General features: G+C 43.9%; 1 protein-coding gene across 4 annotated transcripts in view; it reads right to left on the bottom strand.

The window, feature by feature from the left end:
• Positions 1-25,033, bottom strand: part of SLC4A7 (solute carrier family 4 member 7) — a 110,539-nt gene extending 85,506 nt beyond the window's left edge. For 2 of the 4 annotated variants that reach the window (XM_081969821.1, XM_081969825.1), the window contains exon 1: positions 24,829-25,032. In XM_081969821.1, coding sequence (XP_081825947.1) covers positions 24,829-24,876 — 48 coding nt within the window. In that variant the 5' untranslated portion in view covers positions 24,877-25,032. Of the gene's footprint in view, positions 1-24,082; positions 24,198-24,828 lie in introns of those variants that run through there. The other 2 variants (XM_081969822.1, XM_081969824.1) reach the window with 2 other exon arrangements.
• Between the last annotated feature and the right edge of the window lie 1,213 nt (positions 25,034-26,246).

Raw genomic sequence — 26,246 nt, 5'->3', positions numbered from 1 at the left:
CTTTTTATTTAAGTAATAAAAACTATCCAACATTTTAATAATGTACCATTATTCTGTGCAGATGATTCTAATGTACTCTAATCAGACCTATTTCTGAAAATTGGAAATTTTAAAATTTGAATGTAGCATTGTCTTACCTGATATGCTCATTTTCTGAAGAAGTGGAGAAAGCATCCTTATGTGGGTTATTCTTGTACTATCCAATAGAACTGAGTCTGCAAAGTTTAAATCCCACCTCTTTCTGCTGAGATCCCCAGCTTTTATGATGGAACTAATATGCAGATAGACGTGCGTAAAAAGAAATGATCTCTCCCTAAATAGCAGCCTGGACCCTAATGGTGGGGCAGGATGCTGTCTCCACATTTTCAGAAAATGAGTGTATCAGGTAAGACAACGCTACATTTTCCTGACAGTATGACAGTGGAGACAACATCCTTGTGTGGGACATACCAAAGCTTGTGGGAAACCATTGCTGGCGTTCCTCCGACAGGAATACCTGACCTAGACGGGTGTCTATGAGAGCGCCCAGGTGAATTATGTGCTTGGTTGGAACTAGGTGACTCTTGGAGTAGTTGATTGAGAAGCCGTGGGTTTCCAGAACCTCTACGGCCTCCCACAGAAAGTAGAAACAGCCGTGGGTTTCCAGAACCTCTACGGCCTCCCACAGATCCCTGCAGGCCTGGTCTGGGGACCTGGACAACAAGAGAATGTCATCCAGGTAGCACATTAACTGTATGGGATGGCCCTGTAGGTGGGCCGCCAAGGCTGCTAGTAGCTTGGTGAATACCCTGGGCATGGACAAGCACCCGAATGGGAGACCCTGATATTGGTAGTTGTGCCCCCGGTAGCAGAAGTGGAGAAACCAGTGGGTCTCAACTTTCCTAATGCTGTGACCCTTTAATACAGTTCCTCATGTTGCAGTGACCCCCAACCATAAAATTATTTTATGTTTTCTGTATTTTTTCAAAAATATGTGTTTCCGATGCTCTTAGGCAACCCCTGTGAAAGGGTCATTCGACTCCCAAAGAGGTCCCGACCCACAGGTTGAGAACCGCTGCTCTAGACAGATTGGGACGTGGAGGTAGGCCTTCATCAGAAGTCAGGAAGTCATCCCTGTGGATGCCCTCCAAGATGGTCATTAACGAGTTCATCTTGAACCACTGATAGACAATATGATGGCATTGAGGTTGAGGATCGCCCTCCAGCCCCCTGAAGCTTTTGGGATGATGAACAGAAGGGAGTAAAACCCCTGTCCCTGCTGTTCCTCTGGCACCGGCCGAATGGCCTGGATGTCCAAGAGATGCCGAATTGCTTGGTCTACCAGACGTCTCTTTTCCCAGTCGCAGGACATGGAACAGAGGAGGAAATGCTTTGGGGGTAAGAGAGAAATTCTATGGAGAGACCTGTTTTTACCATCTCCATGACCCAGGTGTCTGTCGTTATCTCCTCCCATCGGTCGGCAAAGAAGGCCAATCAACCGCCGATGGGAAGGTTCCAGCCGCAGTCACTTTTGTCTGTGGATGGGACGGGAATTTCCTGTTCCTCAATAAAATTTCCTGGAAGGGGGGGATCGTTGGTAACCTCTACCCATCCTGTCCTGCAACTGTTGGGGACCTTGATGTCCTGAGTAGTGTCTGGCCAGACGAGAGAACCCATATCCCCTGTCCGGGTTCCAAAAAGACAACCTGCGATGATAAGGAGCGGTCCGGTTCTCAGTCCTGCAGAAAACAGAGGGGAGAATTTTCCTCTTATCCTTAAGACTCGATAAGTCTGGGTTCAAGGGAAGCCCTGAACAGTTTGTTCCCTGCAAAAGGTTCGGAGGTGAGGCACCACTTGTTCTTGGCATCAGCTGCATTAATGGAGGCATCCGCTGAGAATTGAAGGGCCGCTTTCAACTTATTGAGGTCCTGGTGACACCTCAAATCTGAAGCCGGGATCCTGTCCCTCAATTGGTGGAGCCACAGGAGAGCAGTCCTATTAAAGGAGGATGTGGCCATGGCTCAGAAGGAGCTGGAACTGGCACTGCCTTAACCATTGTGTCTGACTGCCTTTGTGCCTCCTTTGGGCCTTGTCAAATTGTTTTTCTAGGGCCTTTTGTCTTCTGAGTTCTGCCCTGTGTGTGGCTTTAGATTTGCCCTTGGAATTGCCTCCCCTCTTGGGAGGAGGGGACTTGCACCTGCTGGATCGGTGAAAGGTCGATGGGCCTTCCAGAGGGTCATCCAACAGAAGAGATGAGGCCTCTCCTGCACCCCCTTCCATAGCAGCTGACACTATCTGACTAGCTAACTAAGGTTAAAATAATGGAGGTGCCAATCCCCACATAGGGCACATTAGGGCCCGGGTCCTGGGTCAATGAGAGCATATAATGGCCCCTGTGGACAAGGATACCTGGGCCTGTCCCTAGCCCACAACAAGAGACCCACTGGTCTCTGTGCCAAAGACCTCAAGCTGTTAAGGAAGGCAGGGTTGGCAGCTCCTGTTCCTAAGGAGCTGATCAATTGCCTCCAAGTCCTGTCTCTGATCCCCTAACTTTGTCGGGGAGGGGGAACTGATACAGTCTGCCTTCAATTCCAGCTGGTCCTCACATGTATGACGTTGTGCCAGTTAGCATCCTGACAGGGTTTGAATCCAAAGCCTGTTCCCTGGGCCTGCTGTCTCAATGCCTACCCCAGAAGGCATCCAGGGGTGGCCTAGAGGAAATCCCCAGGGACTCGGGCAATGGCTGGGACCCAAAATGGCAGCTACCACTAAAGGCAGCTTCCAAAATGGTGGCCCAAGCCTTTTCGTGCCAAAAAGGCACTCAAAATGGATACCGTGATTCAACAAGTGCTGAAAAGTGCTCTAGTAGCTTCAAAACAGTGGGGAGAAGCTGCTCCCGGCTCTCTGTGCCCCCCGAGACTGAAAATGGCGCCAAGGAGCTGATCCCGGCTCCTCGTGCACCCACATGGTTGGAAATGGCGTGGAGAAGCTGAGTCTGGCTCCCCACGCTCCCATGTGACTGGAAACGGCGCTGAGAAGCCGATTCTCTGCACCCACACAAGGCTCCAAAGGCTCCACGTGGCTCTGCAAGCCTCCCCCCAACCTCCGTGCCTCATTTAAGCACTTACTAGGGGCATCTGCAGCCGCAAATGCCCTCCTACGATCGGCAGCCACCTGCACTGCCTTCTGACGTCTCGTGGTCATTGTTTATACCAGGGGAGCTAAGCTGCCTCGCAAGGAATCAACAGAGGGGAAGCTTAGGGACCTCAAGGTAAAGAAAGGAGAAATAAGACAAAAAGGACCAGAAAACTCAAAAGAAAAAAGAAAAAAAGGTAGCACAGTATTAAAGGAGAGATCAATAGCACGTCTTGTTCAAGTGGTGGTGAGTCAGAAAAGCTGGGAATCTCAGCAGGAAGAGGCAGGACTTAAACTTTGCAGACTCAGTTCTATTGGATGGTACAAGAATAACCCACACAAGGATGCTGTCTCCACTGAGTCAGGAAATTTTTTATCATGCTGAATAGAGAATGTAATTGAGATATTTATTAACATAATTAATTTCTTGATTTTATCTACCCTGTTTCTATGAAAATAAGACCTCCCCGAATAATAAGCCCAATCGGGCTTTTGAGTACATGTTCTAAAATAACCACTCCTTGAAAATATTGCAACACAGCAGCAGCCATGAGTTGACCATGCTTGCCGCCTCCTGCACCTCAAAAATAATAAGACTTCCCCGAAAATAAGGCCAAGTGCTTATTTCAAGGTCAAAAGAAAATAAGACCCTGTTTTATTTCCAGGGAAACATGGTATGCCCCATTTAAACTACCAGTATAAGCTGTTAAAAGCTCCAAATAAAATTTTATTTATTTTCTATTTTTGCTTTTGAGAACCATACTTTTAACAGCTTATAATTAACAATAATAATAATTTCTTAAATTCCCAAAATAAAAAGAGAAATCATTGGCCCAGGGTCGGCATTCATAACTTTTCAAAAATTTGAAAAGCTCTTCTTTTAATTAATAAGATGCTAATCTCAGTAACATATACTGGGGTGAAGCTATCAAATATGCAAATTACATTGTCAACCGTACTTGGAGCAGTGTAATAAATCAAACTCCTTTCTTCATGATGTATGGCTACAAGCCCGATCTCAAGAACCTCCACATTTTTGGTTCATACGCTATGGTGAACATTCCCTCAGCTCAAAGAAGAAAAGGAGGTCCAGTAGGAAAGAGACTGAGATTTATGGGTATTGATGATAATTCAAAATGGAGCAAATTTATTGACCCTAAACATGTAATTGTGATTTCACAATCTGCTAATTTTGAGGAAGATATTGACTGGTCCAGGATTCATTCCAATGATCCTGGACTTTATTTTTCTAGAGATGATGTTGCAGATGCCACGCAGCCTGATGACCAATATTCACAGGCAGATATTCCTTCTACCAGTTCTTCACAACCTGATGTTCCGTCTTCGCAAGCCGCAAATGCTGATGCTAGCAACGAATGTGAGGACGAGGATGAAGAAGAAGAATGGACTGTTGTTCCGAGACATTCCAAGAGGGTCATAAAAGGAATCCCTCCACAACGATATTCGTGGCAACTGACAAAAACACCCTTGCCTTTGATTTGCAATGTTACACTTCCTCCTGATACATTCACACAAATCAAGCAGCTTCCTGATTCAGAGCAAGAGAAATGGTATGAGGCAATGCAGGATGAAATTGACAGTTTAAAGAAACTTAATGTATTTACACCTGCATAACCTCCAGCAAACAAAAAAGTCATTGGCACTCGATGGGTCTACGGAATCAAGAAGAAACCGAATGGTGACTCATTGTACAAAGCTAGACTTGTAGCTCAGGGTTTCGCTCAACATTATCCTGAGGACTACACAAACACCTACTCACCAACAGTCAGAACTGAAAGTGTAAAAATTGCTTTAACCACTGCAACTATCCTTGGTTTAGAAGTTTTCCAGTTTGATGTGGACACGGCTTATCTACATGCTGACCTAGATGAAGAGATCTACATGAGAGCCTCCCCAAGATTCCAACAGCAAGAAGGGGATACCTGGTTCCTAAACAAAAGTCTTTATGGTCTGAAACAGTCAGGTTTAATGTGGTACTTATGTCTTAGTGACAAACTAAATTCAATGGGCTTTATTAAATCTGAAACTGATGAATGCGTGTTCACAAAAAGATCTAACAATACATATGAGATAATTCTTGTTTATGTTGATGGTATTGTTTATATTGGTCCAAATAAGAAAATGAGTGAGATTTTTGCTAAAAGTTTGCAAAGATACTTCACATTGAAATCTTTAGGTCATATTAGCACTTACTTAGGTGTTCAGATTGACAAAACACAGACGGGGTTTAGTCTTTCACAAGAGGAGGAAATTGACCACGTTTTCCATCATTGCAACATGAAAGATGCTAACACAACAAAGCAAACAGATTGCTTTGCAAACAGATTTTCACAACTTAACACATGAACCAAGTCCTGATAGTTAAGATCAAACACTATATCATTCAGTCATTGGGTCACTATTATACATTAGTAGTTGGACCAGACCCGACATTGCACTTAGTGTTAATCTCTTATCACGACACATAGGTAAGACAAAACAATTTCATTGGACATGTGTTAAGAAGTTATTGAAATACCTGTAACACACTAAACACATGAAGTTATTGCTACAACCAACACATACTGATTATGCAGAATTATGTTGTTATGCAGATTCTGATTGGGCAAGTGATAAGAAATCACGCAAAAGTACTTCAGGTTACATGATGTTCCTGAATGGATGTCCTGTTTACTGGCAAGTGAGAAAACAGAATTTTGTTTCTTGTTCATCTACTGAAGCTGAATATGCTTGTGTTTCAGATGCATGTGATTCTCTAACATGGTTTGATGCTTTGATCGCAGATATCTGGACACGTCCGATTCAACCAATCACCGTGATGGAAGATAATGAATCGGTGATTTATATTTCTGAATCACATTTCACAGGTTCTAGGTCCAGACACATTGACATTCGTTATCAAAACACAAAGCAATTAGTTAAACAAGGTTTTGTTAAATTGCAATATGTATCCACACATGATCAAATTGCTGATATGCTCAGCAAACCGCTTCCAGCAGCTCAACACGAGTATCTGCGGAAGAAGATGTGCCTTATCTGATGTCATCAGCCCAACTAGCAAAAGAAGGGGTGTCACTGCGTTAATTGGTTTGCTAGCTGCGCTGAAGATTTACTGCGCAGGTCACAGTTATCTGCAAATGATTTAGTGCGCATGCACTTCACATTCCTTCTTAACTTTCTCTTCTGATCTTCTGTTCGCCTGCCGAAGGAGGCAGGCACATAGCTTTGCTAAGATGTAATTAATTCAGTTAGCAAGTTTGTATTTTACTTTCTTTTATATTAAAATACTTTTTATTAGATCTTGCTTCGGGTTTATTTTTGCTTACTCAGAGGTATACTTCCAGGGAGAAGCCACAATCCATCACCATTAATCACAAGGGTTGAAATTATATTCCTTAACAGGGAGGGAGCTGGAACCAGTTCTAAACAGCACTGTAGATTTGTGGGACCTCTTTTATAGAAGAGGTTAGAACTGGCAGGAACCCATCCCTGGATCAATTGTTCTATTTAGTTAACTTTGAGGGGTTAAAATTCCTTGTTTGTTTATTTAAAAGGTTTATATGGTTGCCCATCTTAAGCAACTCTAGGTGACTCACAATTTTAAAGCTTGATCTTTTTTCGCTTCCAGTGCTCCTACTCACAAAGTGCATACACAGTCTTTCTGGATTCTGCAGACTTCCACAAGAGGAGCTGAATTCTGGAGCAGACGTGGGAAATTACTTTGGTTTCTCTTTGTCCAGAGAAGTTTAGATGAAACAACTAATTGCAGTTCTGGCTTCAGAGTTATAGGTAGTCCTCAACTTACTACTACAACTGAGCCCAAAATTTATGTTGCTAAGTGAGACACTTGTTAAATGACATGCCACATTCTATGATATTTTTTTTGCCAGAGTTGTTAAGTGAATCAGTGCAGCTGTTAAGTTGGTAACATGGTTGTTAAGAGAATCTGACTTCCCCATTGATTTTCTAGTCAGAAGGTAATAAAAGGGGAGCACTTGATCTTGGGACACTGCAAATGTCATAAATAAGTTGCCAGGTGTCTGAATTTTGATCACATGTCTGTGGGGATGCTGTAACAGTCATAAGTGTGAAAAATGATCATAAGTCACTTTTTTCAGTGCCATTGTAAATAAACAAACTGTTGTAAGTCGAGCACTACCTGTATTTCTTTTCAGAGAGACGCCAGCCCTGCATCAAAAGAATAGGTGAAAAAGCAAGCCACTTCATTGCAGAATTCCCTGCCAATTTAAGATAGCATAAAATACTCTATCCAAAGACCTCCAAGGTCCCTTCCAATCCTATAATCCTATTTTTCTATTATTTTATTAAAACACAGACTAAGTAGATGAGTCAAACCAAAGATTTGCTGCCTTTTAATGGGAAAGCAGCTAGTGACATAATAAAGCTTTCCAAATAACTACCAGGTGCAAAAGCTTAATGGATAGAAAGCAGTCCCTGGAAAAAATGTGGGTGTGATCAAGTAACTCCAAATTGGATGTGATCCAATTAATGTAACTATGATAATGCGATCTGAACTGATTGACTGACAATCACCTAATATATATATAAGTTTGCTTCCTAGACCCCATCAGTAAAAAAATAGGTGCAATTTTATCTTCTTCTGGGGACAAAGCTTAAAGAAGTTGCATTAGTTTAATATCTATTACAGAGAATTGGGAAGGGAAACATACCATATTTTTCGGACTATAAGATGATCCAGACTATAAGATGCACCTAGCTTTTGGGGAGGAAAACAAGGGAGGTGAATCTGCCTCTGCCTCCCAGCATCTAACCACTATTCATCTGGCCCGTTTGCTGTGACCCATTTGCTACAGCATGTTTGCTGCCACCGCGGCCCATTCGCTGTGGCCCATTCCCTGCCACCCATTTGTGACAGTCTGTTCATGACTGCTGCAGCCCATTCCCTGCCATGGCGGCCCATTCCCCTGCCACCTCTGCCCATTCACCACCACCGCAGCCAATTCTAGAACATCTGATCAGCGCCGCACCACGACCCCTCCCTCCCTGCCATAATATTCGCTGTATAAGGTTCACAGACATTTCCACCCACATTTGGGGAAGGGGGTGTCTTATACTCCAAAAACATGATAATTATCCTTTAAAACTATATATGCCTTTGTCTTAGCTATGTCATTTACACATAGTTAATAACAAAGGAGGAGGAGGAGCTTCCGGCAATGGCGGTCGCCTCCTGAGCTCCTAAGAAAGCCATGGAGCTCCCGACTGGGTAAGGGACTGCTGCCGGCCCTCATGTCATCGGAGGGCCGAGAGTTCGACAGCTCGACCACCCTGGCTTGTTTTGGGCTCGTTTTGGCCCGCCAGGGTGGTCGGGGGAGATTGGAGGAAGAGGAGGAACGGAAGGCTGTAAACGGCCGTGGAAACAGCTGGGAAGCTATGGCGGCGGCGCAGCGCGGCGTGAGGCTGTAAACGGCCGTGGAAACAGCTGGGAAGCTATGGCGGTGGCGCAGCGCGGCGTGAGGATTGCGCTGGCGGTGAGAAAAAGCATTGGGGAGAAGAACGAGGCGCCGGGGAGGAGAATAAGGAGAATAAGACCGGAGGCAATTGGGAGGCAATTGGGAGAGGCAATTGGAGACGGCTGCGAGCAGGACGAGTGGAAGAGTGGCGCCGCGGCCAGGGACTCCTTTTTGGTATCTGCTGTATCCTGGCTGCTCCCATGCCCCCCCCCCGGGCCTCCCGGCGCCAGCAGAGGACGTTAAGTTTACGATCTTGGAGGATTGTGGATTGTGGAGAATTTTGTGGAGAATTTTATCCTAATCCTAATGCAGCATCTCATGATCCGTGGAGAACTTTGGAGCGCCGCGTGGGGGGCCAAGGTGGAGTGTGCCCATTTGGGCGTCTGGATGGAAACCAGGAGTGAGGGCGAAGGTATAAATAACGGTTGGGGTGGCCTGGAACATCGGAGGCCATTGGAGGCCCTGTCTCAAGGCCATGGATAGGCCTGAACAGTACCTAGGCCTGAACAGTTACCTAGGCCAAGGACAATCGGGCCTAGAACGCCCCCCCCCATCTGGAACCACCTTGGACTGTCCCCCACCTTTCTGTTATCTTTCTGTCTTCTCAGCCATCTCTTACCATCTGAGGATATTCGATCACTTCCCGCCCCCCCCTCATGCAAGTACTAATCTGGACATTGGACATTGAGGCCTCCTACTTCCTATTGAGACTCTACCCCGTTTACCAACTTTTTATCATCAGCACCCTTACCCCACTGGGTTATTAACAATTTATTCGAGGTCAGACCTGCTCCGCCTGCGGGAGGCCCCTCTCTCGCAGGCATGGCCCTTGGCTCTTGCAAGGGCCCGCCTTGATGACGGGTTCGTGGACCCCGAGAGGTGCAGGAACCGGAAGCTAAGGGGATTTTTAATAAAATGTTTTTTATCTTTTTTAGGGGGTCCCAGGGTGGGGGGGAAGCCTAATCAGACCGGGAGAAGGGCCGGAGCCAGGCAGACAGGTGAGTCTAGGAAGGACGGGGATGCGGTGGCGGGGGGGAATATAAAGGTCACTAAAGCAGAGGGTTGCCCTATTGTAACGGTCGCGGGGAGGAGGGGATGCGAGGACAGGATAAGACCTCAAGGTCGGTTGGGAGACCGGGGCTGTTGGTTACGCCCGGTCGCTTGTACCAACCCCTGCAGTCTAGGTGGACAGGTCATACAGAGCCAGGGCCTGCGGCTGATGCTTTGTAACGCAAGGTCTGTCACCAACAAGGCCCCCCTCATTAATGAGTTGATTTCAGAGGGGGAGCTAGACCTTGCAGGGATAACGGAGACCTGGTTGGGCCACGAGGGTGGTTTACCCCTCGTGGAAATGTGCCCACCGGGTTTCCGTGCATTCCATCAGCCTCGGGCCCTGGGTAAGGGTGGAGGGGTGGCGGTGGTTATGCGGGAATGTTTAGAGCCGAGGGAGTTCACTGTTCCTCAGATACCCGGGTGTGAGTCCCTTGGTGTGAACTGGGGCCCAGGGAGGCAGTGGGGCTTGCTGATTGTATACTTGGCTCCTCGCTATGCATCAGCAGCCCTGCCCGAGCTCCTCGAGCTAATCTCTGCGACGGCAGTTGAGACTCCCAGACTCTTGGTCATGGGGGACTTCAACTTGCCGTCAATGGGAGCGGCTTCCGAGGCGGCTCGGGAGTTCATGGCTTCCATGACGGCCATGGACCTGACCCAATTAGTGCAGGGCCCCACTCACGAAGGGGGCCACACACTGGACCTCATTTTTGTATCTGAACAGTGGACGAGTGATCTGGGAATAGGGGATTTAGTCATCACGCCCCTGTCATGGTCAGACCACTCATCCCTCCGGCTGGACTTCCCTGGCGCTATCCCCCACCGCGAGGAGGCGGAACCAGACCCTATAAACTGGTACCGCCCCAGGCACCTGATGGAATCTGATAGATTCCAGACGGAGCTTGGGCCAATTCCTGTAGCCTTGTCCCGCTCCCGCTCCGAGGACCTAGTGACCGCCTGGAATAGGGCGACGACTGGGGCCTTGGACCGGGTTGCGCCTTTGCGACCTCTCCTGCGGCATCGACCCACCCGGGCTCCTTGGTTTACTGAGGAGCTTAGGGTGATGAAGCGCCACAGGAGACGTCTAGAGAGCAGGTGGAGGTCCTCACGCTCCGAATCTGACCGAACACAGGTAAGAGCCTATTTGCGGACTTACCTTGTGGCAATAAGAGCGGCCAAACGTAGACATTGTGCTGCTCTTATTGCGTCCGCGGATAACCGCCCTGCCGCCCTGTTTAGGGTGACTCGCTCCCTTCTATCGCAGAGGGTGCGGGAGACACCCTTACAGGGTAGAGCAGAGGAGTTTGGGGAATATCTTCAGGACAAAATCGATCAGATCCGGAGCGGGTGGACCTCCGTCAGTGGACCAGATGAGCCGCCAACAGCGAGTCTTGAGAGACCACTCTGGGAGGAGTTTGACTCTGTTGCCCCCGAGGATTTGGACAGGTTGCGTGGACGGCTGCGACCCACCACTTGTTTAACGGACCCGTGCCCCTCCTGGCTGGTACTGGCAGCCTGGGAGGTGACACGAGGCTGGCTCCTGGGCCTGGTGAGCGCATCATTGGGTGAGGGTTACTTACCAACCGCCTTGAAAGAGGCGGTGGTGAGACCCTTGCTCAAGAGGCCTTCACTCGACCCAATGGAGCTAGCTAACTATCGTCCAGTCTCCAACCTTCCCTTCGTGGCGAAGGTTGTTGAGAATGTGGTGGCGCAGCAGCTCCCGCGACACCTAGACGAATCCGATTATCTAGACCCACGCCAGTCCGGCTTCCGACCCGGGCACAGCACCGAGACAGCCTTGGTCGCGTTGGTCGATGATCTCTGGAGGGCCAGAGATAGGGGTTGCTCCTCTATCCTGGTCCTATTAGACCTCTCGGCGGCTTTTGATACCATCGACCATGGTATCCTATTGCGCCGGTTGGAGGGGATGGGAGTCGGAGGCACCGTTTTGCGGTGGTTCGGCTCCTACCTCTCTGACCGGAAGCAATGTGTGTTGACAGGGGGACAGAGGTCGTCCCTGAGGCCACTCACTTGTGGGGTGCCACAGGGGTCGGTCCTCTCGCCTCTCCTGTTCAACGCATATGTGAAGCCGCTGGGTGAGATCATCCGTGGTTTTGGGGTTGAATACCATCTCTACGCTGATGATACTCAGCTGTATATTTCAACCCCAAACCACCCCAACGAGGCTGTCGAAGTGATGTCCCGGTGTTTGGAGGCCGTCGGGGTCTGGATGGGGGACAACAGACTCAAACTCAACCCCTCCAAGACCGAGTGGCTGTGGTTGCCGGCACCTCGGTTCAGCCAGCTGACTCCATCGCTGGCCATAGGGGGCGAACAGTTGTCCCCTGTGGAACGGGCGCGCAATTTGGGTGTCCTCCTTGATGCCCGGCTGTCAATGGAGGACCATGTGACAGCCGTGGCAAGGGGGGCATTCCACCAGGTTCGCCTGGTGCGCCAATTGCGCCCCCTACTGGACCGGAGTGCCCTGCGCACGGTCACTCATGCGCTGGTGACGTCTCGCCTGGACTACTGCAATGCTCTCTACATGGGGCTTCCCTTGGGACGCATCCGGAGACTGCAGCTAGTTCAGAATGCAGCCGCGCGGGTTATTATGGGAAGTACTCGTTACTCCCACGTAACACCTCTCCTGCGCGAGCTGCACTGGCTACCTGTAGCCTTTCGGGTGCGTTTCAAGGTATTGATTACCATCTTTAAAGCGCTCCATGGCAGAGGACCTAGTTATCTGCAGGATCGCATCCTACCACACACGTCCCTGCGACCTATCCGCTCACACAGGGAGGGGCTCCTCCTGGTGCCGTCTGCCAGGCAATGCCAGCGGGCGACACCTAGGAGTAGATCCTTCTCTGTGATGGGCCCAACCCTCTGGAATGACCTCCCCCCAGACATTCGAACCACCACCGACCTCCGCTCCTTCCGGCAAAAGTTAAAGACTCACCTATTTCAATCAGCTGGCCTGGCACTGTCTTAGTTTTACCTCCCGGGATTTATTTATTTTAATTGGGTTTTAAGGGTTTTATAGGCTTTTAACGTATTATATTTATTATTCGATTACAGTCTCATAACCTCCTTCACCAGTATTAATTTAATTGTTTATGTATGTATTTTATAATGTATTTTAGTGACTGTACACCGCCCCGAGTCCTCTCCGGGAGAGGGGGCGGTCTATAAGTGTGAATAATAAAATAAATAAATAAAGGTATATCTTTTAATCTGATTGTTTATTTTTCACTAAGCACTATGTTTTCAAAATATAGCTTAAGAAGCTTCTATTACAGGTGGTTAATTTAAATGAATAATAAAGAGATAATACAGAATCAGTGAATATATGAAATCTGTTTAGAAAGTGAAACAAATATATATTTTTTTTATAAATCTAGATCACCAAAATTTTAAGTATGGCCTTCCCTTCATCAGTGGGACAATATGCTGCACCAAACTATTTACCTCTTGAAATTAGGTACATAATCCGTTCAGCATAATATGTACTAATGAAAAGAAATTAGGTCAAGCTCTTCTAAAGCACTACTGATAATATATTTTGAACTCTCCCCTGAAATTACATTCCAACTCTAAGACATAAAGTATGTAAACAGAAATGTATGAATAAATTTGAATACACATACTGTTTTTTTTTCATGAATAAAATCTATGCATGAAACTAATACCATATTTGATAACACACAATTATTTTTGATCTCTTCTAACTAATTGGAAGTCGGAGCAAATCATAAATAGATATTTTTAAACAAAGTCAGGAAGAAAGCCTCTTCCACCACAAAAAAAGCAAGTTTGTTGGAGGTGCATATTTCACAAGGGACCTTCTGGCACATGAAGCGTTTAAAAAAGAGTGCAACAAGGGTGTATTCTTGCTCCTTTTTTTTTTACTTATATGTCTATTCAATGATGCACATTTCTTTATAACTGGAACATTTATGTCCTAGACTAGCAGGATGAAACATCCCTATACTCCTCTATGCTGATGACATCACCATAATTTTCACAAAACCCAATAGGGTTGAAAAGGGCAATGGGAATAAAATTTGGTGCTGAAGATAAAATCAACTGGTTTTTAATTTTGAAAAATCTAAAATGTTCATTTTGCTAAAATAGCTATTCAATAATCCTGCACAGTAAAAATAGTAGAAAATAGACCATTTAAATACAATGGGATAGTATTTTACTTTAAAGGCATCTAAATGCCCAGAATCATATAGTGATTAGATCTTCAAGTTTTATAAAGCTCTTCTTTTGCACAAGTGGAGGCCATGGATCCCTACTCCATTAAAACTTTTTCAGGTCAAATCATTATCCTAAACCCATTACAATACTCAAGTGAGAATTTATGCAAAGAAGAATGCAATAGCATCAGTGTAAACAAAATTATTAAGGCCAATCTTTAATGCACCCAATGGAACAGAAAACATCTCATTAAGATTTGGTCAGGAATACCCATAATCCCAGTAACAGCCTACTTATTCACTATGAATTGCACTCGGAAAGTGCTTTGGCCCAGAACTGGGATTCGGTTCCCCTGGTAGTCGCTCAGGTGCAGGTCTGGAGCCCTCAGCTTGTGCCTCCTCAAGTTGGAGACAGCCTTCTTCAGTGTGGCCCAGGACATGATGGTCAGTGATGAGCCAGTGTCGATCTCCGTAGAGCAGGGAGATCCCTCAAGGAGGATGGATATCCTCAGCTTCTTGTTCTGTGGTGTGCTTGCTTGCCAATGGTTGTCTGGAACATAGCATTGTTGTCTGCCCATGTTTGCTTCTGCCATGGCTTCCATGACTCTCGCCTTGGCGGTCTTGGGCATGTGGCCTGAGTGGCTGGCTGCTTTGGTGCTGCAGGGAATTCACTTTGGCAGACTCTTGCAATGTGCCCCTTTCAGTCACAGCACTGGCAAATGGCATCTTGGAAATGGCAGGCAGATCACTGATTGTTGCCCCTACAGCCAGCGCAAGGCAGGAAATGGGTTTTGAATTTCCGCGCTGATTCTCTTTTCTTCTCTGTGCACATGCGGTAGACCTCGTCCTCGCTGTCAGAGAGTTCTCGCTTGGCAGTCTAATGATGGACTTCAGCGGTCTTGTGCACACTTTTGGGACTGTTCTGCCTCTGCAGCATCTCTATCGACTTGGTCAAAGACTCGGTAGCCCCAGCTTCGTCCAGGGCGATTTGTTTTGGCAAGCAACCTCCTCTGTAAATTAATGTCCCAGACACCACAAATGATTCTGTCCAGCAACAGTTCATCTAAGTCCCTAAATTCACAGTAGGCCACAGCCTTTCACAGTTCGGCAACATACTGGTTGATTGTTTCACCCTCTTTCTGGTTACAGAGGTTGAATTCATGCCTCCGCACATATTTAGACAGTTTGGGAAAGTAGTGTGTCCTTAACGTCTGTTATAGCACCAACCAAGCAACTGACTGGACCAGCATTGGCTGGGATAGGTCCTGGACGGTGTCAAATACCTCTGGCCTACAGTAGCTAAGGAACATGGCTTTCTTTCAGCCTTCGGACAGGCCCAGGAGGTGGTTGGCTTTGAGGAAGTATTCGAACCTCATTATATACGAGTCCCAGTGCTCGATGGCTGGGTCATACGGAGCTGGTAGGGTGTGTGTAGTCATCTTGTTTAGTCAAGGCAGATTTGAATTTGCCACTTAAAGATGGCTGCTCGATGCCGCACTTAGCTCTGGGCTGGATTGACTTTCTTGATTGTGTTTTCTCTTTTTGGTGCCTAGTTGCCTTCCAATCCCACCTTCGTCACCAATGTTAGATCAGGTGAATGGAAGAGGCAAGACTCAGGCTTCAGCAACAACAGTTCTTTATTAAGTGACAACTATGAACAATCCAGCAAAGACTCTATCTGGCAGCAGCCCTTTTATAGGGAGCTGTCAGACCTCTCGACCAATCACATCTGAGTATTGTTCCCACCGGATCAGAGGACCTTGGTGGAAACCACACCATACTAGGTACCATCTAACTTGAAGCACAATTCTGGCTAACTTAAAAAAATACAATCACAAAACATAAAAACCATAACATCAAAATCTGAAAACCTAGAAGTCTAAACGAATAAGAGCCTGCTGGATTGCTGTGAGATAATATTCCAAAACCTAAGGCCACCATGGAACAGACATGCTTTTTGGCTCTCATTGGATGGAAACATTTCAGGGAAAGGATCTGGAATGTGCTTTTTCTATCAGTCTAGTGAGGCAAGTAGCTATCTTCAGATAGCAAATAGATAATCTTAATCACGTAAATCAGTAAAAGTACTACAGCAAAAATTATCAGAGAATCTAGAATATCATTCAGAAGGTATAGTTTTAAAACTTAAAAAGCAATCCTCTATCCAATTATACAATCAATCAATTAGGAATCCTTATCTAAAAGATGATTGATATGCCTTGATATATTGCTGATCACATAAATTAGTTACAAATAATTAAAATCATAATTAGGCAATGCTGCTTCTGAATTATTAGTCATGTACAATGAAAAAAACTTAATTTTTTTACATTTAAAAAGTGATTCATATTCATCACTTTCTACAATCACTTCAAGAAAATATACTCAAATATTCTGATTCTTTGTATGATGTAAAAAGAAAATTAATCCTTTTACCATTATTTGCCACATATTAAAATAAATTGTCAATATGTGACTACTCAGAAGCCAGTCCCACTGCATTCAATAGAATTTCTAGATAGTAGTCTATAAGCCTAAGTACTGCTTAGTCACTTCTCTTTTAGCATTGAACCTACAATGGGCTACACAGTTTAGAGATTGCAACTATCTTATAGTCAGACCATGTAAAATTGACACTGGATTTTATTATAGATTTGTTATTTATTATTTTATATAAGAAGTTTTAAGTGTATATCTACTGAGTGTTTTTATTTGTTCTGGTCGCTGGTCTAAGACTGTAATATTAAATTGTTGTTGATTACTCAGAAGCCAGTCCCACTGAATTCAGTAGAATTTCTAGATAGCAGTCTATAAACCTAAGAGTATGTTATAATTGTAGTATCAGTCAATTTGCTATTTGTCTTCTATTGTACATATTATTGTACATTCTAATCAAGACATGGGGACAGTGCCCTCTAGTGACACTGCAAACAATACATCAATTTTTTTTAATACATTAAAACACAAATTCACATTGATGATGTCTGATAGAAAAAATACTCATGAAGCTTATATTCAGACATAGTAAATTGAAACATCTTAACTGATTGGCTTTTGCATTTAAAAAAGGAGATAGAATAAATGTTTGAACTATCAAGTAATGGCAGCAATTTTTTGCCTGCTTTATGCGGCATCAGAGTGTTGTCCCCAATAAAATCTAATTTGGATCCCAGATCAAAAATCTGTTATAATAATAACAGAAGCCTTCTTTTATGAAAGGACTATTACAATTGTTATTATCTTTGAAGAAAGTTCTGTTAGTCTTAAAAATTGCTTTCCTCAGTTCTTCAAACTTTCAAAAACACAATTTTTCTCTATTATTATTGTTATTATTATTATACAATTGTATCACAGCGGCCAGTTGTTTCACTGGATTTGGCATTGATTACTAGCCTAGGACGTTGTAACGTATTTTCGTAATATACGTGCAGATCCAAGCAGTGCAGCTTTTTGCATTTGACTGATGGTGATTTTGTCAAGTTTTAACTGTTTTAAATTTAATTCCAGCGCTTTCGGAATAGCTCCCAGTGTGCCAATTACCACTGCAATTACCACTGCTGGTTTGTGCCATAATCGCTGAATTTCAATTTTTAGGTCCTGGTATTTCGCGATTTTTTCATGTTCCTTCTCATCGACCCTGCTATCACCTGGTATTGCGATGTCTATGATTGTAACCTTATTTTTCTGCACCAGTGTGATGTCTGGTGTGTTATGCGCCAGTATTTTGTCCGTTTGTATACGAAAATCCCATAGGATCTTGACCATCTGATTTTCGATGACTTTTTCAGGCTTATGTTCCCACCAGTTTGTTGTTGTTTTAATATTATAATTTTTGCACAAATTCCAGTGGATCATTTGTGCTACTGAATTGTCCCTGTTTTTGCAGAAAGCAAAAGAATGGAGAAGAAATGGAGAAGCTTCGGGCATGAAATGAGGCCACGTTCACCAGCAAAGGGCAAAACTCTCTTCCACGGCCCCATTTCACACCTGAAGCTTCCCCATTTCTTCTCCATTCTTTTGCTTTCCGCAAAAACAGGGACACGCTTTGGAAAGGCGGGAGCCCGAAGGAGCCCACCGCCGCTTGCACCGCCCGCTCTGGAAGCTGAACTTCCAGCCGGGACTACCCAGCTCAGCTGCTTCCCGGGCCGGCAGCACCTGCCAGATGGGGTGACGAGAGCTGTGAGGGAGCGCCGTGCTTGACGGAATGGCTCCTGGGACTCTGAGCGTCCACCTGCCGCCACCTGCCTTTTGCTCCACAGAGAAGAGCCAAGCGGCGCCAGCCCGGCTCCCCCGACTGCGCCCTCAGCACCCGAGCCCTCCGGTCGGGATCAACCAAGTCCAGCCCGGCTCAGGGGAGCCTGCCACCCCGTGAAGAGTCTGGCCCAGCCTCCCTGCCACCCTCCGCCCCGGGATTTGGCCACAGCAACGCCCACCAGAGCTTCGTGGCATCTGGGGCAGTCTTGTCGGGCGAGGGCAGTGCAGGTGGGGTGCAGACGGAGCAGAGGAAGCTTCTCTCCCCACCACTTCCCCCGCCCGAAAGAAGAAAGGGAACCTCTGCCGCCGCCCGGGCAACCTGGCTGGCCTCTCTCATGGCGGCTCTCCGGCACCGAGCCTGGGAGTCCCTGGAGGAGCTGGTGGGGGCTGCAAGCACCGCAGGCTGGACTGGAGCCAGAGGCGATGCCCCTCCGGCCGGGTAAGGTGGGCTGCCCTCCCTGCCTCTCCTACCCCCTTTCCTCTCTCACTCAAACAAACTCTCTCTCAAACAAACTCTCTCTCAAACACACAAACAAAGCTTCTCTGAAGAAGCCCCACCCAAACAAGCACCCTCTACTATGAGGCAGAACTGGGTGCCTCCCCTACATCAGGAATTTTTAGGCTTTTAACCCTTGCTTAACTTAAGGGTTAAAAGCCTAAAAATTCCTGACCTAGGAGCAGCACACAGTTCTCCTGCCTTATAGTAGAGGGTGCTTTTTAGAGGCTTTTTTAAACAGTTAAGCAGTCATCCACGGTGAGGCAGACTCAGGCAGCAACTAGCTCAGTCTGACCTCAGCTCTCACCTTTTTCCCTTTACATTTTCTTTTCTTTTCATGATGACAGTGGTGAGGCTGTGCCTCCCCTGCCTCCCCTGACTGCACGTCACTGATCTTGGGAGATAAGAGGAAGAGTTGCAGCCTAGACAATCATGACACAAAAGGTACTGTCAGTCCAGAAAAGAAAAAGAAAAAGGTTTGGAAAGCATTTCAGAAAGGATCTGTGCTAGTTTTCTGGAAAGCAAAATTAAAGGAAGGGAGAAGTATTTTCAGAGTTGCAAAGCTATGTTACTGTAATCTTACAATAAAGATACAGTTACTACTTATGGTTTTCACTTATAATAAAGATACAGTTACTACTCATGTACTTCTTATCTGGACTGCCTCAAAAGGCTGACACCACACAGCTATAAGTAGTCCTCAGCCTACAATGATTCATTTAGTGACCATTTGAAATTACAATGGCCGTGAAAAAAATGACTTTTGACCATTTTTCATACTTACGACCATTGCTGCATCTCCATGGTCAGGTGATCAAAATTCAGATTCTTGGCCACTGATTCATATTTATGGCAGCTGCAGTGTAATGGGATCATGGGATCACCTTCTGCAACCTTCTGACAAGCAAAGCCAATGGCGAAGCCAGATTCACTTAACAACCATGTCACTAACTGCAGTGATTCATTTAAACAATTGTGGCAACAAAGGTGGTAAAATTGGGCTCAACTGTCATAAATCAAGGATTACCTGATTATCTGTACCTCAGGAAAATACATATTTGACATAGTATAAAGGCAACAACAGGTTGCAGCCATATATCACCGATATGTGACTACTTCTTTAATCTCAGATATGTATTTTCCAAAAATCTGTATGGTTACCACTGTAGTCTCAAAAAAGATATACTCCTTTAAGGAAGTCCTAGTTAAATATAACAGAGTTGTGTATTCCAGGAAATATAAATAGTTCCAAATAATGTTTACACATAAGACACAGTTTCAGGAGAAGAGAATATATGTAGCTCAGGGTTAGACTGGAGAGTCCTTCATGAGTTTGGCTGGTTGTTTGCAGATGTTTCATATAGACAAGTAGGTAACATCATCAGTGCTAATAACTATGGGTTTGTCTCCCTGTTGGCTTGCCATTCCAGTTTTGGTGGGAGGTGAATTGATGATGTTACCTAGTCCAATACTTAAATGCCTGCAAACAGCCAAACGACAGCATCAGGGACTCCACAAGAACTCTTTGCTTGTTTTTGTAAATTTTTCCTTAGCTATCAATTTCTTGCTGGCAACTACCTGGTTTTTATTTTTTTTTCATAATATATCTATACCCTAAAGGATTTCATAAATAAATTTAATCAGCAAATTAAAGCTGAATTCTTTCTAATCAATTTCACAATGTCTGTATTTGATTTTCATTTTACGTAAGTAGCAAATATCATACAGCAAAATCTTAAAAGTAACAAGATACTGTTCCAATTTTGACATATATTGTATTTACCAATGGCAAAAAAATTACTTGCTCCATGTATCTGTCTTAAAAACAGTTTGTAAAAAGCTGATTTTAGACAAAAATCAAGAAAATGAATAGGAGTATGCATTGTGAATTTCAAAACATAGATATATAATATATTGGTGGAATATAGCACATGTAGAAAGATATGGCAAATCAATTTTTATCAACTTCTCACAGTAAAAAAGATGAAAAGTATGGCTTTCCTAAATGAGGAAAGACATTCTAATTAATAATTCTAATTCTAAATTCTAATTAATTCACAAATTATTTGAAATTAATGGTGAATGATAATGCACTATTATTTAAGTAAAGAATACTTTATAACTTATAAGCAGTTAAGGTCTCCAAAAATATTTCCAAGACATCACTTATCATTGGTTACTAGAAAAGATTGACTTTAATTTGCTCTTGCTTTTGTGTTCCAGTTATGCAGCCTTGAAAGATGGATTTTGAAAAAAAAATACTGGTAATACTAAGGGAGTAGGCTACAGTAATTATAGGCTGCAATATAAGTTAGGCAGTAGAAACAATTAAAGAATACAGTAGCCATATAAAACTTGTCCTATTTATTTTTAGGGTGGACTCCTTGAAATCATCAGATCTAGAGTCAGTCACAAATTTTAAGGAAAAATTATTGCATATAATATTATTTATCTCCTTATGAATCCCACATTACAACTTCAAACTGTTTTCATAGTGTTGTATTGTCTATTTATAGGTAATTGTATATAAATAATCAGTAAGACTGCATAAAACACAATTAAGGCATAGCATAATTTAATTGTGGTCAGCACCAATTACAAGCCTTCTTGCAAGCCATGCCTTGCAAGAGCAATCAACTAGAAACATTTATTTTCACTATTTAGAATCATAATACAGGTAGTCCTTGTTTAGCAATCACAATTGGGATTGGCAACTCAGTTGCTAAGTGAGACTGTTGCTAAGAGGAAGATCACATGAACATAATTGACCATAATTTTCCCATTCACCACTCTTTAGAATGTTTGCCCCAGTGGTACTGGGACATCTGGCTGAAAACTGACGAGAACAATCAATTTCACACCTTCAGCTTTTGTTTGACTTCCAACCACTCTCCACCTTTGAAATGCTCACCTTGCTGTTGGGATAATTAACAAGACAGAACTAATGTTTGCATATACATTCATTGGACAAGATATATTACAAGAGAGATATCTATAGGGTTTAGCTTATAGTTATATTTAAATTATCTTCCAAGTAGGAATTATTAAAGATAAAAATTTAATAAAAACATGAAACTAAAAATACATTGGGATAGTAAGAAAACAAGTAACAGTTGGTTTGCTTATTTAATATGAAAACCATTAAAAAGAATACTATCAACTATCTACAAAGTTTCAAATGTATTTGTAGGCTAGGAGGAAAGCACCATGATGTTTATTTACAACAATTATATAATGCCCCAATCAGATTGATTCTTGGAGATATACAACAAACAAAATATTACAAAGCAATTAAAAACCACACTAATCAGTAACTACATAATATTGAAAATAGATATAGAAAAACATAAAATCTAAAGATCTATTGAAACAACATGATTTTAAGAGCCTTCTTGAATGAGAAGGAAGTAAGAATCAACTGTACATTCAGATTCCACAGAAGGGCAGATGTGTATATGGGGGAGGGAGAGAACTAAGATAAGTATGATTGTAACTGAATCATCAGAAAGAACTGGTTAGGAACCAGAAAAGAAGAAATGAATACTGTGCTTTTAAATAAACTATAGATAACTGGACAGTTAAATAGCTGTCAGCAGTTATAGAATTGAATAAATAAACAAATGCTGCACAAGACAGAAACATATTTCTATTTCATTATGTAAGCATTTTAATTTGCATAAATTAGTGCTCTCTTTGCTATAGACAAGAAAATGGCCAGAGTCCATTTGAGATCTATCAACCTCATAGATCTTTAAGAATTCAAAAGCTGCACTATTATACTTCAACTATCTTTTGATTTTAAAAAATCATATATAATGTGTCAATGAAAAATTGTATTTAGCCCAATGAGACAATAGCTGAAGTAGTGGGAAAAGGATAAACCATAAGAGAACAAATAATATGATGAAACTTCTATTCCCCTTTTGCTCAATATACAACGTCAAAAACAATCAATCTCCTCAGACACTTAACCTTGTAATATTTAGAAGAGTCAAAGAGGCCCTTTAAGTATTATATATACATAAAACCAATCCAAAGACATAATACTTAAACTCTACAAAGTGAGTACTAATGGATTTCTTCCACAACTATGGTAAAGTACCAGAAAAATCACACATAATTTTCTCAAAACTTTGTTAAATCCTTCTCTTCACACATTACACCATTTTAAGGAGGGAAATGAGGGAGAAGCTGGCTCAAAGGCAGGCCAAAAGTCCCTTCTCTTTCGACTATGGCCAGTATCACAAGAATATAAGACTTGTTTCACAATAAAGTCTTGCTAATAGGCATTTCAATCAACTTTGAAGGTGTACGTTTAAAACTTTCAGCCATATATGGACTTCAGAAGCCATCTCTACCTTTGAAGACCTCTTTATAGCTATGAGGGGTTTAAATGAGCCCTGCCTGGGAACAATTAATAAACCAGGATATACATTTTAAATGTCAATTGTTTTGAATTCAAAATGTGTATTTTGAATTCAAAGCAAATTCAAAATGTGTTCAAATTAAAATGCGCTGTTTTAAATTTTACACCTGAAACAATAGTTTCCCACTCAAAATAATATGCTCGGAGTTCAAAACAATCTGAATTATAAACATGTCATGCATTTATATAAGAATTCTATGCAAAAGCATCACAGCAAATATCAGAGAGATGTGAAAGATCTGAGTGGATATTATTTAAACTGCTTTTCTGGGACACAGAGATGTTATTCAAAATGTTTACCCACTATCTTACATTATGAATAATGTGTATTTTGGTCAAAGCTACTGTTTAGCTTCTTTATTAATAGAGTTACAGAGTAGGAAAAGTAACAGTTAAAAAAAAGCTTCTACAGCAGAGTATTTGTTTGCTTATCATTCTGTCAGGAAAGCTTTCCATTACCTAGTGCCCATTTTTACTACCCAATTAAATTAGATTAATTGCCAAACCATAGCCTCAAGAAACCTTGGCAATGAACTCATGGTTAGCATTAAAATAAATGGCAGAAACTAAACACACACACACACACACACACACAAATGTAAAACTTTCACCTAAACTGAGCTTTTCACCACCAAACAAAAATCACACTTCCCCAAAATCAAAGTGAGAAAAAACCCAGTTTTACTGAACAGGCATGTGACTGCTTCATTTCAACTCCTCTCAAACGGAAGTAAAGTGAATGTTATATTATCCCTTGATGACCACCTCCATAAACAGTGGCAATGAAAAGGCCCTAGAAACAGCACATCATTTCCTTGAGCTCCATATGACAGCAAGCTCTGAGGACAAAAGAAGTGGTCCTGGCAAGCCATGTGTCTGCACTCCCAGAGAGAGTGAAATGGTAAGGAGAGCTTCACAATGAGTCATTGCAACTGCCCCAGAGATTCATCTACACAGTTTTTACTCCAGCCCAGAACATACACCAAGTTTAATTTTACAGTCTTCTCCTTGTCCTCTTTTACCTTACTTGACACTCTTCCATGTGTACTGTGGTCTGAAATTCTGAAATGAGTGTGTGGATGGAAGAGACAGAGAAAGACAGAGAGCGCTGGGTGGGGAACAAAGAGACCAAGCTCGCTCTCTCTGGCCTGCCCTCACCATATCTAGAGATCGGCCTAAACGAAAGCAACGAAAGCAACGAACAGGAGGCTGTAAAAAGAAAAGTCTCTCTCTGTTTGTGTCACGCACACACAGAAACAGGAAACGAGCAACTGGGGCATTAGAAGATGCTGACGAGAAACATTTCGCCCAGAGGAAAGGGAAGAATTAACACCAGAACTAAACGGATGAGTGCCCAGGTTATCCTAACCATCCCCTGAATTCACGAGGCGACAGCAGTACTGTTATTTGGGGCTCTGGCTGGCTGCACGCACTGTTGCCTGGAGATGAACGGAGGAAAGGAGAGCAGAGGAAGGAGGAGGGAGAAGTCTTCCGTAGCCCTCCCCACACGGCTCCTGCACTGACACCTGTGACAGAGGGAGAAGCCGACACCAAGAAGCCGAGCTGTGGATTAAAGTGCCCGGCGGCGGCGGCGGCGGCGGCGGCGGCGCTTCCTTAGCCACCGGGCTGCCGGGCAAGAGAAAAGACACCGGGCTCCGCCCCCACAAAGGGGAAAAGCAGCAATCGCAGGGAACTCCCGGTTGACTGGGAAGGGGGACCCTCCTCCTGTCTCCCCAACTTTGCCCCCCAGCCTCTGCCTCCTCGCTCTGTTACCGTTGTGAGTAGTGGCCTCATCTGCTCCCCGGCCCGCTCCTCCTCCATGGCGTGCCCTAGACGGACAGCGCTGGGAGTCGAGGTCTGCGCTCGCTGCCTGACTGCGTAGGGCGAGAGAGAAGGGGGGGGTGGTGGTAAAAAAAGGAAGCGTCGCGGCTCCGGCAACAACGAGGCTTTGACTTGGACGGCTGCTTCTGCTCTTACTAGAGCCTAGCCGGCTCGCGCCTAGCCACGCCCCTCGGCCGCCCGATTGGCAGCAGGCCCAACCAATCGCCGCGAGAATGCGGCGCCTCCTCTACGCGGAGAAGAGGCGCTGAGAGAAGAGGCGGGAGGGTAAAGAAGGGACTTTCGGAGGGTAAAAGGGATTAAAACGCGACCTTTCTCCGCGCTCAAGGGGAGCCGCTTCAGGTGACCGGGCTTTCTCTCCTGCTTAGAAATAGAAGCTCCGCTGACCGGGATTTTTTTTTTTTTTGTCTCGGAGCTAAGCTAAACGAGAGCTTTCAGGGTGCAGTCGCTTTCTTTTGGAGATGGGTCCCTATTTGTGGGACTGCTGCTTCCACGACATTCTGCCCTAAAAGTTCTCGGACCCCCATTTTGCTCCAACTATGGGGTAGGTTGGTCGCTCCAAGTTTCCAAGGGAGCCAGACCATTGAATAAAACATGACTAAACTGACAAAAATTAACTCATTGAAAATAACGAAAACTTTTGCATCGTTAGTTTATTGCAATCTGGATGCATTTTCGGTCCAGTTCAGATTAGTAATGATAGGATCTCTTAGTTTTAGTGTGGAATCCGGCACAGAATGTGGAGCCAGAGAGACTGCTCCAAAGTCATCAAGTGAGTTCGTTTGGGGAGGGATGGGGTGGGCAGAGAGATGCTACAGATTTCACTTCTTGGATCAAAACAGTGGGAAACTTTTTTTCCCTATCAACTATGGTTGGAAAATGATGGGAACGGTCACAAAAAGGTATTTTGAGATTCTCAGCTTTTTGGGGGAACGAGTTGGACTTAATCAAATTTACTGATACTGCTTTTGGCCTATAATTGTTTCCTGAACATAATTGTAGATAAGGTGTCTCAGACTGTTTTTTTAAAACAGAGCTTTTATAAAACTGAACATTAAGTAATATGCTAACTTTGAACTGGAGGAATCAGCAGATGTATGACACTTTAGTCACTACACTGATATTTAGCAAGATATTTAGTATATTCCACTGCTGGTTGACACTTATATCCAAAGAAACATGCAAAGAATTGTAGCTTTCCATTAAAATGAAGCCTTCTGTGAACATAATATAGCCAGGAGCAAATATGTCTTTGAATATCTATTAGTTCCACTCATAAAGTTTGGTTAACAAATAAGATGTAAACTAGTTTAACATGGTTTCTTCCCTTGCAAATAAAACCTTACCTTTGT

This window comes from Natrix helvetica, assembly GCF_964273705.1.
Source record: "Natrix helvetica genome assembly, chromosome: Z".
Lineage (NCBI taxonomy): Eukaryota > Metazoa > Chordata > Lepidosauria > Squamata > Natricidae > Natrix > Natrix helvetica.
The sequence above is the reverse complement of the archived record's forward strand: the minus strand, read 5'-3'. Positions and strand labels throughout refer to the sequence as shown.